General features: G+C 41.0%; 2 protein-coding genes across 3 annotated transcripts; both read left to right on the forward strand.

Annotated features, from left to right (window-relative positions):
• On the forward strand, positions 1-3,010 carry LOC105933016. 2 transcript variants are annotated; one of them, XM_036148462.1, is made up of 6 exons: positions 1-32; positions 342-526; positions 674-1,003; positions 1,352-1,491; positions 2,265-2,352; positions 2,455-3,010. In XM_036148462.1, exons 2-6 carry the CDS (start codon positions 478-480, stop codon positions 2,646-2,648), a joined length of 801 nt encoding a protein of 266 aa, XP_036004355.1. In that variant the 5' UTR covers positions 1-32; positions 342-477; the 3' UTR covers positions 2,649-3,010. The 2 variants fall into 2 exon arrangements, with proteins under 2 accessions (XP_036004355.1, XP_021177100.2); XM_021321425.2 differs by having other exon boundaries at positions 2,265-3,010.
• Positions 3,011-12,685: 9,675 nt separating this feature from the next.
• On the forward strand, positions 12,686-17,355 carry LOC105933019. Its single transcript, XM_021321431.2, has 4 exons — positions 12,686-12,799; positions 12,896-13,228; positions 13,669-13,811; positions 17,215-17,355. Exons 1-4 carry the CDS (start codon positions 12,745-12,747, stop codon positions 17,302-17,304), a joined length of 621 nt encoding a protein of 206 aa, XP_021177106.2. The 5' UTR covers positions 12,686-12,744; the 3' UTR covers positions 17,305-17,355.
• The last annotated feature ends 1,644 nt before the right edge of the window (positions 17,356-18,999 follow it).

Consider the following 18,999-nt stretch of genomic DNA (forward strand, 5'->3'; position numbering starts at 1 on the left):
GATTATAGAGGGCGTGGTCTCACCAAGATGGGGTCTGTTATGTTAAATCTTGGAACAGTTTAAGTTTGTATTAGTTTTTAAATAATGCATGGTTTTGTTTGCTCCCTATGTAAATATCGGTGTTGTGTTTTCCATCTTTGTTTGTAGCAGCCCTAATGATGTTTTATCCCAATTTCAGTCCATTTATATTTAATCAGTTTTTCAAGCATTACTAAGGATTGTTGGTTGTTGGTGGTTTTGGTTGGTTTAAACACCTTTTGGAAACCGAACAAAAAGCAGAAGCCTCCACTGATGCCGCTTTGGCCTTGTTCTTTTCGCTGCCGTTTGTGTCCCACCTACAGTGCTGCTCGGCCGGTTTCACAAGCCTGTAAATGGTCACGTGTTCCTGTCAGCTGTGATTCTAGACAATGTGGTTAAAACTGCACGCTGTTTCAACTGTGGCATCAGTTGAAACAGATTTTACTGGTAGCTGTCGATATGACTGCTGTCTGGGTGTGCGCCATCCTTTGCCTCTGCTGCACAGCAGGTAAGCCCAAGGAGGGTGAAACAGCAATTACGCCCTTTTTGTTTCTAGACCCAAACTGAATAATTTATTGTTGATGTTGTTGGAGCCTCATGAACTTCTTTGATATCAAACTCATAAAATGGTGTGGTTTTCATCTTTTATATGCAGAGATGAAAGAAGTGGTTTGGAAAGAAGTTGGAGAATCCATCACAATCAAGTGCAGAGGTAAATCCAAAGACGAGGCTTTATTTTTCTATAAAGGCATCACGGACAACACAAAACTCGCTAGGGTAGAAAAAGATCACAAGAAAAAACCTGTTTTTTATGATAGAAGCGACAGAGTTCAGATAAAGGGAAAATTTCCAAACATTGATTTTCTTCTTGAAAACTTGAATGTGAATGACACAGCAGCATACAGGTGTGTGTATTTAAAAAAGAGCCTCATGCACGAAACAAAGGAGACATTAGGTGATGGATCTCTGCTTCTGGTGGTGAAAGGTAAGAATATTTTTTCTTCTAAACTAATGCTGTATTTAGCTAAATATAATGCTCTTTGCATAAAAAAATTAAAGAAAATGATTTATTGTGCAAGGTATTGTATCAAGGTGCTGCTTTAACTGTAAATCTAATTTAGCAATAATGTACTGTAAATGCACACTTTTACAAGACGTATACATTCAGTAAATAATTAAAACTGAAAGCATATAGACTTAAAACCCTTCAATTAAGTTGATGTTTGTTGGAGAATGTGATTACTTCTGAGTTTTCTGCCCTTTCCGGACCCTAAATACACTAATTTTTACCTTTACACAAAAACTGTGTTGTAACCTCTGTCTAATGTTTAAGAAAACAACTGTGCCCAAGCGGAAGCGGTCCAGCACCATCCTGATGAACCAAATCATAAAATACCCTTGGTGTATGTGGTCCCGGTTGCAGTCCTCCTTCCCAGCATCATTCTGGGCTGTGTTATTTGGAGGAAGCGCAAGGTCCTTTCAGTTTGTTTTGAATCCTAACTTAATATGTCTGTGTGTGTCTGAATGTACGTTTTCTGTGTTTGTTTTTCTATTTTTTTTTCTCTTTCTGTTTGACTCAGCAGCCCTGCAATCTCATAAGAGTGCAACTCTCAAATGCATTTTGAAGGTGCAATACTAAAATTGTGTTTAAAAACTGAATTCGACATGCCAATCTTTTGGGGTGAAAACTATTTCCACCTATAAACAAGAATCTATGACGACAATTGTGACAAAGTGACAGAAAATACCAGAACAATAAGCTTACAGATGTTTCAAAGAAACTGCAAAACTTTCTGTTTCCAAATATTCGTACAAAGTACCAAAAATAGCATCTTATTTATTTTACTTCACTACAACAGTTTTTATGTTGTTTTGAGATTTTTGTATATTTCAGTGATTCTCAATGAATTTTCCTTAATTTGCACTTTTAAATCAGAACTGTTCATAATGCTCTCTTGCTTTTTTTGTGTGTGTTTCATTGTTTTTGTGGTTTTGAATTCTATTTGCAATGTGCAAAGTTGATATTTCCGTTGTTGATCTTGCCTGATGAGAAGAACAAGTCAATGTGGTTAATCATAAACTGCATCCTCTTAAGCAGTCTTGACTGTTCAAGCCTTTCATCCTACTCCTACTCCATTTTTAAATGTATTTTCTTGAGAGATTAAAAAAAAAAAAACGTTTTACACATTTGTTGGTCAGCTGCCGTTTGATCCATTTGATGTGTTGGCTATTCTTTTTTTTTACAGACCAAGTCTTCTGACATCACAGTTGAACAGACTTGTGTTGCTACCAGCACCAACGTTTATGAGGATGAAGAACCCGTTGAGGCCAAAGTTGAGGTTAAGGATGAAGAACCCGTTGAGGCCAAAGTTGAGGTTAAGGAAGAAAAACCCGTTGAGGCCAAAGTTGAGGTTGAAGAACCCGTTGAGGCCAAAGTTGAGGATGAAGAACCCGTTGAGGCCAAAGTTAAGGCTGAAGCTGAAGTCGAGGCTAAGTTTGAGACCGTGAGCATGCAGGATGCAAACCCGGCTGAAACAGTTCACACCTCGGACCACAGCTTAAAAAGCGACATGTCTCATGCGGTTTTTTGCACTTCAGACCAGTCATACTTTCCTAAACCCAGTGTCTGAGTGTGTGCAATTGTGTAAGCCGCTGCCACACTTGAACAAAAGACACCGTACAACGTAAAATGAGAATAGATATGTGACGCATTACAAACTGTATTGTTGTTTTTATCTTTTATATGTGCTGTTTCTGCTGTTGTTTTCTACACACAACAATAGACACAAGAATTGAGAATTTTGCTGAAATATAAAGCTGATGTAGATGTTTTGTTTGCTATTTTTCTTGCATCTTCCATGTATGGCTTTATAAACCAGACTGGTAGCCATAAATAAATGAATACTTTTAAAACACAAAAAATCCTGTCTAATTTGTTCACATTAACAGTAAGAAATATATTTTGATATTGAAAGTCCTGTTATAGTCATAAAAAAAGAAAGAAAGGATCATGACTAACCTACACTGCTCACCACAAGCTGCCTCTGTGGAGAAACTCGCCTCTCTCCTGGAACGCTACCATCTCCACTAACAGTGAGTGAACGAGTCACTTCAGCTGCTCCCTTACTCTGAGGTCATTACAACACATTATATTACAACTTGCACATAGACTTGGCTCAGAGTTTGTACCGGAGATACGCCTCTGGACTCAACTTATTCAAAACTGCCTCCCACCCCCCTTATCAAAGATACAGGCTTAGCTGAAAGGTTTCCCATGGATATACTCCATTTGGGACTTTTTAGATGCAGAAACTCAGTCTAATAGTTATATGAGGCTAGAAGAATGGATAGATTTGTGAAAGTAAATGAATAATTAAGAGTTTTTTTGTGTACTTGTTATTGGTTGAGATCAGTATTTCTTTAGGATTAACAGCCGATATGAAGTTGTGCCACATTTTACATGTTTAATATTGAACATTGTGGTTCTTGTCTCTGTGTAGGACAAGAGACTAGAATAAAATCTTAATGAAAATTACTTTAAATAATGGACTGTCAGAGTGAAAACATCCCAAATATTGCTGTGAATTGGCTCATGGTATATAGCTCTTGTGGTAGATGGCTCTTTTGTGTGTGTGTGTGTGTGTGTGTGTGTGTGTTTGTGTGTGTGTGTGTGTGTGTGTGTGTGTGTGTGTCTGAAAAAGTTGAATTAGCTCCAAGCTGAGATCCCGAATAAATAAACTGAAATATCAGAAACTCTTTCTATCTATTCACTCGTCCCTCCACAGATTCCTGAGCCACCTCAGCTAAATCCTTCAAAAGGGGAGCGTCAGTGGATCTCCTCAGTAGTCTACAGCCAATTGGGACTCAGGCCACGCCCCTTAATGGCTGCTCCTTCTTTATTTACAACCTGCACTTGGATACTGAGCTTGATTAATTTCAGTGATTTGGCAAATTGACAGGGGTGCTTTTTAAATAGATTTGGGCTTAAGGTAACCTGCAACAACTTCATAATTATGAGCCATGCACCAGGACATGTTTGCCACCATCACAAAACCCACAGTAATGACTGAATCAGAAACCGTATGTCCACAACTCCTCAGTTTCTTTAATTAGTAATGCTTTTTACAGGGTTTAATTACAGCACAGAATAATCAGATGATATAAAACAATCGATCACATTTACCAATTATCATTGACACACATACAGCTTCTTAGAATCAACATATGATCACTGCTGGAATGAGAATCATCAGCATATATTTAAATCAATAACCAAAGAATTATTTTTCTTTTATTGTTTTTTTTCCATGTTACTTGTGTATTTTATTTATCAACTAAAACAATTATTACAAGAACTGCGTGAGGTTCTTAAAACGCTTCATCATCATCCCCTGTCCCCAAGACACACAACATCAGAGGATTAAATGACTGTGGTCATGAAATCCTTTGAAGCATCTGAAAAAAATCACAGGCCTCCCTGGACCCCCAGCAGTCTGCTTACTGGGCAAACAGTCAACCTGGGTCTACACTTCATCGACCCAGACATCCTCCACCAGAAGCTCATCCTGCTCACAGTGCCGCCCTCCACCTGCCAGTGGATCACCAGATTCCCGACTGACAGGCAGCAGCAATCAACACGTGACTTCACATCTGCAGACCTGTCTGTGAAACTCCTGAAGTTTGCCGATGACACCACGGTCATCAGTCTGATGCACGGCGGTGATGAGTCTGCATACAGACAGGAGGGGAAGCGGCTGGTACACTGGTGCAGTTAGAACCACCTGGAGATAAACCCGCTAAAGACAGTAGAGAGGCCCACCGTGGATCGCTTCCGGTTCCCTCTCTGAGGACCTGAGATGGTCCTCAGACAAAGAAGGCCCAGCAGAGACTGTACTTCCTGTGGCAACTTTAGGAGTTCAACCTTCTTGCAGAAGCTACTGATCGTCTTCTAAGCTGCCATTATTCAGTCTCCCTTGTGCTCAACCATCTCTGTGTGGTTCAGCTCATCCACTAAACGTGACAAGTCCAACCTGCAGTGAGCAACTAGAACTGCAGAGAGGATCATCAGAACTGACCTTCCATCCATTCACAATCTGTACAAGTCCAAAGCCAGTGAAAGGGAAGCTAACAGAGCTGTGGATTCAAGACATCCAGGTCACAGGTTATTCAGACTTCAACCTTCAAGTTGGTTCTCCAGAGCCCTGATGACTAAAACGAGCAGAGGAAGACAGATCATATCCACAGGTTGTGTCTCTGATGACCACAATGAACCCCTTACACTTAGGGTAGCAAGCTACTCTGCCCGAAACAAATACACATATTTACACTTTTACAGTCGGCCTTACCTCTCGTGTGCATATACAGGGGTTGGACAATGAAACTGAAGCACCTTGTTTTAGACCACAATAATTTATTAGTATGGTGTAGGGCCTCCTTTTGCGGCCAATACAGTGTCAATTCGTCTTGGGAATGACATATACAAGTCTTGCACAGTGGTCAGAGGGATTTTAAGCCATTCTTCTTGCAGGATAGTGGTCAGGTCACGACGTGATGCTGGTGGAAGAAAATGTTTCCTGACTCGCTCCTCCTAAACACCCCAAAGTGGCTCAATAATATTTAGATCTGGTGACTGTGCATGCCATGGGAGATGTTCAACTTCACTTTCATGTTCATCAAACCAATCTTTCACCAGTCTTGCTGTGTGTATTGGTGCATTGCCATCCTGATACACGGCACCTCCTTCAGGATACAATGTTTGAAGCATTGGATGCACATGGTCCTCCAGAATGGTTCAGTAGTCTTTGGCAGTGACACGCCCATCTAGCACAAGTATGGGGCCAAGGGAATGCCATGATATGGCAGCCCAAACCATCACTGATCCACCCCCATGCTTCACTCTGGGCATGCAACAGTCTGGGTGGTACGCTTCTTTGGGGCTTCTCCACACCGTAACTCTCCCAGATGTGGGGAAAACAGTAAAGGTGGACTTATCAGAGAACAATACATGTTTCAAATTGTCCACAGCCCAAGATTTGCGCTCCTTGCACCATTGAAACCGACGTTTGGCATTGGCACGAGTGACCAAAGGTTTGGTTATAGCAGCCCGGCCGTGTATATTGACCCTGTGGAGCTCCCGATGGACAGTTTTGGTGGAAACAGGAGAGTTGAGGTGCACATTTAATTCTGCCGTGATTTGGGGAGCCGTGGGTTTATGTTTTTTGGATACAATCCGGGTTAGCACCTGAACATCCCTTTCAGACAGCTTCCTCTTGCATCCACAGTTAATCCTGTTGGATGTGGTTCGTCCTTCTTGGTGGTATGCTGACATTACGCTACTACCGTGGCTCTTGATACATCACAAAGACTTGCTGTCTTGGTCACAGATGCGCCAGCAAGACGTGCACCAACAATTTGTCCTCTTTTGAACTCTGGTATGTCACCCATATTGTTGTGTGCATTGCAATATTTTGAGCAAAACCGTGCTCTTACACTGCTAATTGGACCTTCACACTGATAGAGTTAAGTTTAATAACTCTTTGATTCTGGAAAGAAAGCCAACACAAACAAGTTTTTAGACTCTTCTCAAAGAGACAGAGGGCAGAAGAGCCAGAAACGTGAGGCCGTTTTCATCACAGTCTCGGCTCCATCTGCGCTGGTTACCTCTGTCCATTTGCCTTTATTATCAGACATCAAAGAAGTGGCAGGCGGAGTCAAGGGTTCACAACATGGGGGTAAGAAACAAAAGAAAAGGCAAGGGGGGGGGGGTTACAACATGGGGTCGGCACACACAGAGGTGTAAGATTAACATATATAGCAAGAAACTCCTTGTCTAGGAGAACCATCTGTTTCTCCTGTGAAGTTAAAACAGTAGAACAGTCCTTAATAAAAAGATAAAAAGAAAATGATTACATTCACATTTCTTCTAACATTCCCTCCTTTTAATCATTTTTTTATTTACAATTGGAGCTTAACGTAACCTACTTCAAGTACTCATTTCTCGCGTTCTGCATTTTTAATGAGACTGTCATTTTGTTAAGCATTTAACAAGGGAAAAGTTAAACTACGGGGTGTACTTCTTCAAGAGGGATTTGTGAAAGCATTTGATATTGAAACATTACATTTCCCATAGTCTTAGCAATAATAGACTTTAGGCATGGGATTACACAAGCAGTAAAAACACAAAGAATAATAACAACAATAATAATGGGTGTCATTATTTTCAGTAAAAGGTGCCACTACGATCCTGAAAAGAACCAGGGGAGAAAGTTCATACTTAGAGGAACAGCATCCTGGGACATTGCTTGTTGCAGATTCTTTAAAGCAGACATAGCTTCAGTAATATGAGTTTCATTTGCATCAGAAATGTACGTACAGCAGGAAATTCCAATCATTATACATACGCCACCTTGGCTAGCAGTTAACACGTCCAAAACCATTCTGTTTTGCAGTACCATTAAACGCATTTCCCGGTGCAAACACAGGTACGAGGACAGTCCTCAGGAAACACGTTCCGTCTCCTGCCGGCATGCTTTTAGCATACAGTGTGGGTTGTCTGGTGGATTTGGGCATCACTGAGCATACGTAGCAGTTACTCATGTTCTTCTATTCGGCCAACATCATCACATACATCTGCCACAAGTTGTCTGGATGATGGTCTGGGAGGTTTCCCAGCCAAATCTTCATGGCAGCCATTTTTGCTAGGTTAGCAGAGATGTTAATTTTACCCAGGACTCTAAAGAACAGGGATCAGTTGATTTCTTCACCAACGTTGAGACGAGTGGCCCTAAAAAACCAAACCCCTTTGAAGTCGGACTTCCCCAATGTTCCAACCTTTAGGTATTTAACACTCTCTGTAACTTACAGTGGCTGAGGTGAATTCAGGAAGGTCTTTCAGCAATCTTCACAGCTGTTGGCGTGGTCAGGAGCACTTGGAATGGTCCTTCCCACCTTTGGCTCGCCCAGTTTTTCCTTCTGATGACTTTGACAAACACCCAGTCTCCTGGTCTCATTGTTTGTGGATCCTGTGGAGAAAAAGATTCTCCTGGCAGTAAATTTGCATTGGACACTTCTTTAGACTGCAACATTTCTCTCATGTAGTCTGCTAGAGTTTTTTTTTTTTATTCTCTTCCTGTATCTTTTAACCTTCTTCTAAGATAACAGGGCTTGTAACTGTACTTGTTTATGCACTTACTGGTCATGGTCTAATTATTCCTGCATCCTCCATCTATTTTATTATTATTATTTTTTTTTATTTGGGCTGAAAGCCCCCTCGGTCGCTAGAACTACCCCTGCCTCCTCGGAAACCTCCTCGACACCGTTGAAGGGTCCGGTGGCTTGGAAAGCAAATATTTCTTCTGAATCACACATAGGATCTGCCCAGAAAATGTGTGTCCCCCCTCCAGATGCACCAACTCCCATTTTTGCGTGTTTCTCTTTTTTGACGCACATATTCCATAACTGTGGTTACATTAGATGTTGCCAGTGTAACTAAATGTTTTTTAACCCACGCATAGATATATGGCTGGAAACCTCCCATCAACATTTTTTTTAGCTGTTGCTGATATGGTGTTTCATCTCCGTCAGCGGGAGGGATGCCGCTGTGAAACCTATATTCTTTTTCAAAACGGATTTTGAACTTGTCTACGTCTTCCCCTATTTTTTGTTTTATGGACACCAAGTGTCCATAATCTGCCCTTCTGTGGAAAACTGCTCGTGCTGCTTTTGCTAGAGCTGTCCATTTCTGCCTTTGTTCGATCCCCATTTGTGCTTGATGTTCAAATATTCCGCCTTGTGGGGTTCTGCCTGTATGATTCGCCCTTACTTTTTCCCAATGTTTTCCCACTGATGACTGTAAGGCTTGTTCGAACTCATTTCCATTTAAACCATATGAGCTATGAATTTCATCCATGTCTTGGGTCCATATTTCTGGATCTTCCTTTGGAGAAATGACACCTTCTACAGTCTTTCTGGTTTCCTCTAACGACCACGGACGGAAAACTGGGATTGTTTGAGGCTGCTGAGCTCCTACGTTAGGATTTGGGACCTGCACCATAGGACACAATCCTTTGGACTGGTCTGTAGATAACGAATGACCTGATTTACTCAGTCCATCCAGGTCTGGGTACAGATTTGAAACATCCTTGGGGGAGTTTGAGAGATTATACGGTGGTGGTCTGTTTTCTTCAGTTGCCACCATAGTTTGCGTTACTGAAGTAGTGTTATGGCGGGTTCTTTTTTGTTTAGAGCCTAAACTTGCAGGAGACCATATAGGTGATGAAGTCGGGCTTTGACGCACCGCTCCATTGGCCACCCCACTCCCTCCTTCTGGTCGGGACTGTCTCTGCCTACGGTCTGCTTTATTTTTTGCTTGTGCAACCTGCCTTTTTTGTGCTTGATTTAACCAACAGCGTGCAATTTCAAGCTCTTTTATTTTTTCCTGTTGTTGTTTTCCTGATTTTGCACTAGCGCTTGTTTCTTGGCGACACACAACGTTTTTCCATTTAGTCACTTTCAACACAACATCTACATTATACTTTTTCTTCCACTTCCCCAAGTATTTTAAATTAAGTGGATCAATCTGATTCATAAACTTTTCATCCCCTTTTGGATTTCCCTTTGTACTTTGTCTGGAACTCATCCTATTTTACTTTTGCGTTGTGTTTATATCATTTCCAGGACCTTAATCCTGTTTTTTTTTTTTTTTTTTTTTTTTTTTTATATACCTTTCAGGACTTTAACCTGGATTTCCTTTTTTTTTCTACCTCTTCAGGAATTTAACCTGGATTTCTTTTTTTAATCTACCATTCAGGACTTTAACCTGGATTTCCTTTTTTTAATCAAATTTTCCGGACTTTAACCTGGATTTCCTTTTTTAATCTAATTTTCAGGACTTTAACCTGGATTTCCTTTTTTTAATCTAATTTTCAGGACTTTAACCTGGATTTCCTTTTTTAATCTATCTTTCAGGACTTTAACCTGGATTTCTTTTTGTTCCCTACCTTTCAGGACTTTAACCTGGATTTCCTTTTTTAATCTACTTTTCAGGACTTTAACCTGGTTTTCCTTAACTTCTGACTCAAACCGGCAGCTTCGAGAGACTCAAACTCTCGATTAACTTTTCGGGGAATTTTTAATCACCCGTAACAAGGGACTTAAACCCTGAACGACGGATTTTAACCGGCCGCTTTAAAACACACTGTTCGAGAGACTCAAACTCTCGATTAACCTTTCGGGGAACTTTTAATCACCCGTAACCCTGAACGATGGACTTTAACCGATCGCTTTAAAACTTACTTGATTTGTTTGGCTTTCTCCCCGGTCGGAATCCCGTCAATCTTCTCGTTGGCGAAAGGAGACGCTGGTCCCAGCGAGGAAATTACCTCCCGGGACTTTCACCAGGTCCTTGCCACAGACCTGCAGTGGTTTTCAGCGTGTTGCTCCTCTTGTCAGCGAGTCGATATGTTGGGATCCGGGTCACGGCACCAGCTGATAGAGTTAAGTTTAATAACTCTTTGATTTTGGAAAGAAAGCCAACACAAACAAGTTTTTAGACTCTTCTCAAAGAGACAGAGGGCAGAAGAGCCAGAAACGTGAGGCCGTTTTCATCACAGTCTCGGCTCCATCTGCGCTGGTTACCTCTGTCCATTTGCCTTTATTATCAGACATTAAAGAAGTGGCAGGCAGAGTCAAGGGTCCACAACATGGGGGAAAGAAACAAAAGAAAAGGCAAGGGGGGTTTTACAATATGGGGTCGGCACACACAGAGGTGTAAGATTAACATATATAGCAAGAAACTCCTTGTCTAGGTGAACCATCTGTTTCTCCTGTGAAGTTAAAACAGTAGAACAGTCCTTAATAAAAAGATAAAAAGAAAATGATTACATTCACATTTCTTCTAACATTCCCTCCTTTTAATCATTTTTTTATTTATAATTGGAGCTTAACGTAACCTACTTCAAGTACTCATTTCTTGCGTTCTGCATTTTTAATGAGACTGTCATTTTGTTAAGCATTTTGTTAAGCATTCATCTTCTAACACACACTCTGCTCTTATTGGTTCAATGTGCAATTAATGAAGATTGGCCACCAGGCTGGTCCAATTTAGCCCTGAAACCTCCCACACTAAAATGAGAGGTGTTTCAGTTTCATTGTCCAACCCCTGTATGTAATGATTTCAGCTGGAGAACTTGATATTCAGCCGGACACAGAGATACGTTAAAAAGGTTTGTGAGGATGAATCGTAATGGATGAGGCAGACGAACAGAACCAGACTTGGCAGATGAATCTTGGTTGAGTTTGGCTTGGCTGGGTTAAAGTAGCAGGCAGGCAGGGATGAACAGGAGATCACAGCCGGCGGTGTTGATCAGGGAACAACCAGAACGGGCGGAGTAAACGGCAGGGACTCAAGGAAAAACCACCAGCACGCAGGCACAGGCAACTCTGCTGAAGAGTTCCACTTACTGAGCACAGAGGATCTGGTAGAGCAGGGTATGTCGCACATGAAAAGCGAAGTGAGGTGACGTTCTGCCAGGGATGAGTTGGCAGAGGCAGGTTATGAGTAAGAAGGTGACCAGAGTTGAATGTAATTAGTGGCAACAGGTGGAGATGATCTAGAATAGGGTGGTGGCATGAGGCAGACTGAGCTAATTGGGCTACGTTCACACAGCAGCCTGAAGTGACCCAATTCCTCTTCTTTTGCCCATATGCGACCTGGATCTGATCTTTTCATGACAGACTGAACAACACGGATCAGATTTTTTCAAATGCGACCCAGGCTACTTGGATATGTGGTCTTAATTCCGATGCGTATCTGATCTTTCCAAATGTGACCTGTGTCTTTACGGCCAGGTCTCATTCATCCGATCTGTACATCACTGATACTCGACAAACGCCCCTATTCTGCGTCCTCCTATGCAAAAGCGGGAAGAAAAACAACACCCATGGCGGACAACAATGAGGAGAGCAGTCGGTGGAGAGAAAGCTCCGGTTAGAAAAGAAATTAAAGATCGCAAAATGCACGGCAGCATTATAATCCATGTTTACTTCTGCAAACACTGAGCACGCTTGCTACGTGTGACGTCATCGGATCTTCAACTGCGCATGCGGCACACTTAAGTTATATGAATTCAAAAGAGAAGAGTCCAGAGGCAAAACAAAACACTGAATCATAACAAACTATCCGAAGGACTGGTGTAGAAAAAGCTTGATATTTGAAATATGTTGTGTGATGGGACCAAAACTGTTGCAGGATCACGATAGGCAATAGAAATGAAAATGATCAACATCTGGCATAAACACACTCATGAGCAGGAAGTGAAACTTTAAAGATGACCGAGACCAAAACCCTTTAAAGTCGAGACAAAAATAAAAGCGAAAGTGGAATCAATACGTTTTCTAATTTCATGCATCAGAAACAGATACACTTTGACTCAGAAAATATAAAATTCACAAAACATCTGCAAATTTCCTGCACTTTCCAAAAAAAAGACTGAGTCATGCTGGACTCTTTGCTTCCTCTGCCAGCTGCTTGCAGATGCAGTTACTGTACAGTCAACTACAACTAAATGCGGAAAAACACTGATGACACTGACATGTTCCCACCCACATCAAAGATGCTTTATATAAGCCATGTGTTCCTGTCTGCTGTCAAGTTAGACAATGAGGCTGAGATCGTTTCTGATTTCAGCGTCAGACTTGGACTGAACCTTGCCTACACAAACTATCAGCATGTCTGCTATCTGGGTTAAGATCTCCACCATCCTCTGTCTGTGCTATGCAGCAGGTAAGACTCGGTCACTTGAAACCGTAAACAATAACTTGCATGGTCAGAATTGTGTGATGGATCGTAAAAGGTCGCTGTTTTGGATTTGTGGTTTAGAGATGAAAGGAGTGATTTGGAAAGATGCCGGACAGGACATCACAATCCAGTGCAGAATTACCACTCGTCAAGACAGTCTGAATTTAAAAAAGGGCATCAACAAGGAGACATTCATTGTTACTATAGACAGAGCCACAAAAAAAGAGACTGTTGTTGCAGAAATGAGGGAAAGAGTTCAGATACATGGAGAATTCCCCAATGTGGATATTCTCATTAAAAACTTAAGCAGAAGTGACACGGGACCGTACTGGTGTGAGTATACAGGAACAGACGAAACAATGTACACTCTACAAACGACAACAGGCGACGGGTCTGTGCTGCTGGTGGTGCCTGGTGAGTATTTTTATTTTTTATTCTAAACCCACTGCACTGCAGCTCAACTATAGTGTTCTACTGGATAGATTTTTCTGTGGGCAAAACAACGTTTAAAGGGGGTGCTGTACTAGAATACTAGAATATAAACCTGAAAGGCACTGTAAACACAAATACAAACAAACTGTAGTCAGTTTAATTTAAATCAAATGATTCCAGGATTAAATGATTCAAATTAACCCAAATCTTGCCAGCATATGTTTCTACATAAATTATATTACCTAGTTTTTAGATGTTTTCTGTGGTAGGTGGCTTTAAACCGTCTGATAGGAAGAAAAGAAAAAGAACCAGCACTCAAAATAATATCCATACAACATACGAAAAAGAAAGATTTCTGACTAAACTTTGACTGCAGCCTCACTGAAGAGGAGGAAATAAAAATGCTTGGTTTTGATTTTAAGGAGACAGCCAAGCAGCAGCACCAACCAAACCGCCGAAGGAATGTGATCCATCACGTCTGAGCATGGCGGTGGTGTATATTGTCATCGCTGTCGCCGTCCTCTTCATCATTATGGTCTTCTTTATCGTGTGGATCATGCGCAAGGTATACATTCATTTTATTCTCGTCTTTGTGTTTCTAAGCTCACCGTTTCTCTTCCACTGTTGGTTGCGTGTCTCTGGGGATGTTCCAGGATCAGTCGACCATGCTGACTGCAAATGTCACTTACGCCGTACCTGTAACTGAACAATTTTCTGTTGATTTAAAAAAAAAAAAAGCTTTGGAGAAAAGATTGTAGAAGGTAAAAAGGTTATTTTTTCTCTAATGTTATTGAGAATAGTTCAAATAATCTTCGGGTTGTAACTGACTAAACTCCTCCAGCTTCCTGTATTATGGACACAAGTGGTAATTATCGAGCAAGTGGTAATCACAGTGCTTCCTGTTTGTATCTGAATAGCCCAGAGCCTTTTGTTAAATTGTATCTTTTTAAAAAAATATCGGAGGTTATATATGACTCAGATTTTACCTTTCATAAACCGATTTACTCAGTTGTTCAGAAATCCGTTTTAAAATGAGACAGACTCATTTGCTTTTAACTGTCTCAAAGTCCAGAATGGTTTAATGTCTTAGCCCCTGAAATGTGCAACAAACCGCTCCTCTCACGTCAGACAGGCCCCAACTGTTGGTGTTTTTAAGTTTCATTTAAAAATACATATGGGTGTTCCTCTTATTTAGTCCTTTGGTGTCATTTTTTATGTATTTCTTTTATGTGTCATAAAAGTAAAGTGGAACTTACGCACCAAGCATGAGTCATACTTAACACGATTTATGGCTGAAGCAATTAGGTCAGTCAGAATTCAAAATATTCATTACGATTTCTGTTTAAATGATTTCCCTCTATAACAAATTACAAATTTTAAAATTAATTTCAATGCCTTTTAAAAAAAATAAGAATAAAAACAATTTTCAGGAAATTATTAATCTTAACTGATAAGGTCAATAAAAACTGAGTGCACAAAAAGTTTTGTTCGTGTGACCAGTCATGGCTGTTCAAGAGTTTAGAATGTATATGGAACCTTTAAAGTAAGGCAAAACAAGACTAAAAAGGGCTGGAAAAATATAGGCGTCCAACTTTTAGAAAAACATCACAAAATGTAGTTACTTTAACAAATGTAATTTTAAGATATTGCTGTGCTCTTTAAAAGGCAACTCAAAGCTGAGTTGGCAGTACTCAAGCTCAGTTGAAAGGAGTTCCAGAGTCTTTGGGTAACAGTGTTGCTTTAAGCCAGGAAGCCCTGAAGGTGGCACAGCCAGCAGGCTCACATCACATAGGGACCTGTTAGGGAGATATAAATGTAAAAGTTTGGGGAGATATTGGTTATTGTAGAGCTCTACAAATTAGAACTATGATCTTATTCTGAACTCTGAAGTAGACAGGAAACCAGTGAAGCCAGGCAAGAAGCAGAGAAATACACAACAAAAAAAAAATCGACTTAGTAAACTTGTTGATGGGTTTTGAATCAACTGCAGCTGCTCCATACACAGGTAAGTAGGGCATTACAACAGTGAAGGCTAGAAAAAATAAAAACATGTAAAACTAATTCTGCTCTTTACTTCTTACTCAAGTCAGCAATGTTTCATAAAACAAGAAAAAATATCAGCAATTTCTCATGGATTTTAATGTAAAACTTGGTCAAAATATACCCCAAGGTATTGCAAAGCATTGGAGCTTTTAGCATGAGTGAGTGTCCACGACCAGGGGAGTAATCTTGATATAAACAAACATATGAGTTTTAGTCGTTTATTTATTTAATTGAAGAAAGTTTCTGTCCATCAAACTGTTTCTCTTGTCTAAGCACTTATGCTAAAAAAAAAAAAATCAATCATATTATACAGACTGGTCAAAAATGTCCTATATAAGGAAACCAGTTGATTGCATCAAAGTCCTGACAAGCAGCATTCACTCCTGGAGAAGCGTAGAGCCACAGGGAGAGTCGTCTGCATTGTCCATGGCTTTGCTGCAATCCCTCACATTGAGCAAGCATGAAGCGACAGTGGGAAGAAAAAATCCCCATTAACGGGAAGGAAAACCTCCAGCAGAACCGGGCTCAGTATGACTGTCATCTGCCTTCGGGTTACAGAAGACAGAGTAGAGACACAAGACAGACAAAAAAGCACAGAAGCACACATTGATCCAATAATCTGTTCAACATTAGATGATAAAAGCAGGTGATCTGTCTTCTCTGGATGATGTCACAGTTAACAGAACGCCAGACCAGGTGTACCTACTATGAAGAAAAAAGAGAGAGAACAGAAAGTTAAAGCAGAAATGACAACACGTAATGCATAATTGAAGAACAGTAGAAATCAGTAGAGTGAGAAAATTAGATCCTGATATCCTCCAGCAGCCTAAGCCTATAGCAGTAAAACTATAAAGGTAGCTCAGAGTAACATGAGCCACTCTAGTTATCAGCTTTGTCAAAAAGAAAAGTTTTAAGCTTAGTCTTAAAAATAGATAGGGTGTCTGCCTCACGGACCAAAACTGGGAGTTGGTTCCACAGGAGAGGAGCCTGATAGCTAAAGGATCTGCCTCCCATTCTACTTTTAGAGACTCTAGGAACCACCAGCAGACCTGCAGTCTGAGAGCGAAGTGCTCTGTTAGGAACATACGGGGTAATCAGAGCTCTGATATATGATGGAGTTTGATTATTAAGGGCTTTATACCATAGAAGAAGAATTTTGTATTCTATTCTTGATTTAACAGGAAGCCAATGAAGGGAAGCTAAAATTGGAGAAATATGATCCCGCTTGTTGATTTTCATCAGAACTCTTGCCGCAGCATTTTGGATCAGCTGAAGACTTTGAACTGCATTTTGTGGACTTCCTGATAGTAAAGAATTACAATAGTCCAGCCTTGAAGTAACAAATGCATGGACTAGTTTTTCAGCATCACCCCTGGACAGAATGTTTCTAATTTTGGCAATATTCTGGAGGTGAAAAAAGGAAACTCTGGAAACCTGTTTAATATGGGATTTAAATGTCATGTCTTGGTAAAAAATAACACCAAGATTTTTTACATTATTACCAGAGGCCAAGTTAATGCCACCCAGATTAAGTGATTGGTTAAGAAGTGTATTTTTTGAAGACTCTGGCCCAAAGATTACAACTTCGGTCTTGTCAGAATTTAGATGCAGGAAATTTAAAGTCATCCAGCTTTTGATGTCATCAAGACATGACTGCAGTCGAAGTAATTGATTGGATTCATCAGGATTTATGGATAAATATAGCTGAGTGTCATCAGCATAACAGTGGAAATGAATCCCATGCGGTCTGATAATTTTGCCGATCGGAAGCATATATATAGTAAATAGAATTGGTCCAAGGACTGAACCCTGTCTGTTGTCTTGATCTTTAGAGCGGTTGCATTTGGCTTTTAACTTAATTCCATTAGTATATTTAATATTCACATGCATGTAGTTCTAACATGTTGACAATCATTTGTTACCAGGCCAAGACCTCAGACAACATGGTGAAACGGAGACATACCGAAAGTGATGTTTATGAGAACGTGAGGAACCATCAGGCGCTGAGGATGTGAAACTGCAGGAAGCTGACATGCCTGAAACTCCAGAAACCGCGGAGCACATAGTGATGCAGGTTACACAACACTGCAGCTCCTGTGCTTCTCCAACAAATGCACACTTTGAAAAGCCAGGCCTGTGTGTTTGCAAGAGCATGTCAGTAACAACAAAGAAGGACATTTTTACTACCATCACAAAACCCACAATAATGATGACTGAATCAAAAACTGCATGTCCACAACCCATCTGAAACTTTTATGTTTCTTTAATTAGTAATGCTTTTTCACAGGGTTTAATTACGGTCTGTAATTTGGCAGCATAGAATAATCAGATAATTCAAAACAATCAATGACATTTACTGATTATCATTCACACACATACAGCTTCTTAGAATCAACATATGATCACTGCTGGTATGAGAATCATCAGCATATATTTAAACCAATAACCAAAGAATATTTTTTCTTTTATTCCTATTTTTCGTGTTAATCATGTATTTCATTTATCAACTGAAACAATCATTATTACAAGAACTGCGTGAGGTTCTTAAAACGCTTCATCATCATCCCCTGTCTCCAAGACACGCACCATCAGAGGATTAAATGACAACAGGCCCAATGCTCTGATGTCTGTGGTCATGAAATCCTTTGAACGCCTGGAGTTGAAGCATCTCAAAAACATCACAGGCCTCCCTGGACCCCCAGCAGTCTGCTTACTGGGCAAACAGTCAATCTGGGTCTACACTTCATCGACCCAGACATCCTCCACCAGAAGCTCATCCAGCTCACAGTGCCGCCCTCCACCTGCCAGTGGATCACCAGATTCCCGATTGACAGGTAGCAGCAATTAACCCCCCTCCCCCACACGGGTCTGTATACAAGTGACTTCACATCTGCAGACCTGTCTGTGAAACTCCTGAAGTTTGCAGATGACACCACGGTCATCGGTCTGATGCGGGGCGGTGATGAGTCTGCATACAGACAGGAGGGGAAGCGGCTGGTACACTGGTGCAGTTAGAACCACCTGGAGCTAAACCCGCTAAAGACAGTAGAGAGGCCCACCGTGGATCGCTTCCGGTTCCCTCTCTGAGGACCTGAGATGGTTCTCAGACAAAGAAGGCCCAGCAGAAACTGTACTTCCTGCGGCAACTTTAGGAGTTCAACCTTTTGCAGAAGCTACTGATCGTCTTCTAAGCTGCCATTATTCAGTCTCCCTTGTGCTCAACCATCTCTGTGTGGTTCAGCTCATCCACTAAACATGACAAGTCCAACCTGCAGTAAGCAACTAGAGCGACTCTGGCTTGATGGGTTCAGTGGTTGTCTGGCAACCAGAAGGTTGTGGGTTTGATTCCAGCTTCCCCTTGCCACATGTTGATGTGCCCTTGGGCAAGGCACTTAACCCCAAGTTGCCTACCGAGCTGCGTCTCGGTGTATAAATGTGTGTGCATTAGTGAGAGTGACTGGGTGAATGTAGTGTACAGCGCTTTGGGTGGTCAGCATGACTGGCAAAGCGCTATATAAGTTCAGTCCATTTAACAGAGCTGTGGATTCAAGACTTCAACCTTCAAGTTGGTGCTCCAGAGCCCTGATGACTAAAACGAGCAGAGGAAGAGAAAGTTTATATCCACAGGTTGTGTCTCTGATGACCACATTGAACCCCCTACACCCAGGGCAGCAAGCTACTCTGCTGGAAACAAATGCATATATTTAAAT

This window comes from Fundulus heteroclitus, chromosome 16 (assembly GCF_011125445.2).
Source record: "Fundulus heteroclitus isolate FHET01 chromosome 16, MU-UCD_Fhet_4.1, whole genome shotgun sequence".
Classification (NCBI taxonomy): domain Eukaryota; kingdom Metazoa; phylum Chordata; class Actinopteri; order Cyprinodontiformes; family Fundulidae; genus Fundulus; species Fundulus heteroclitus.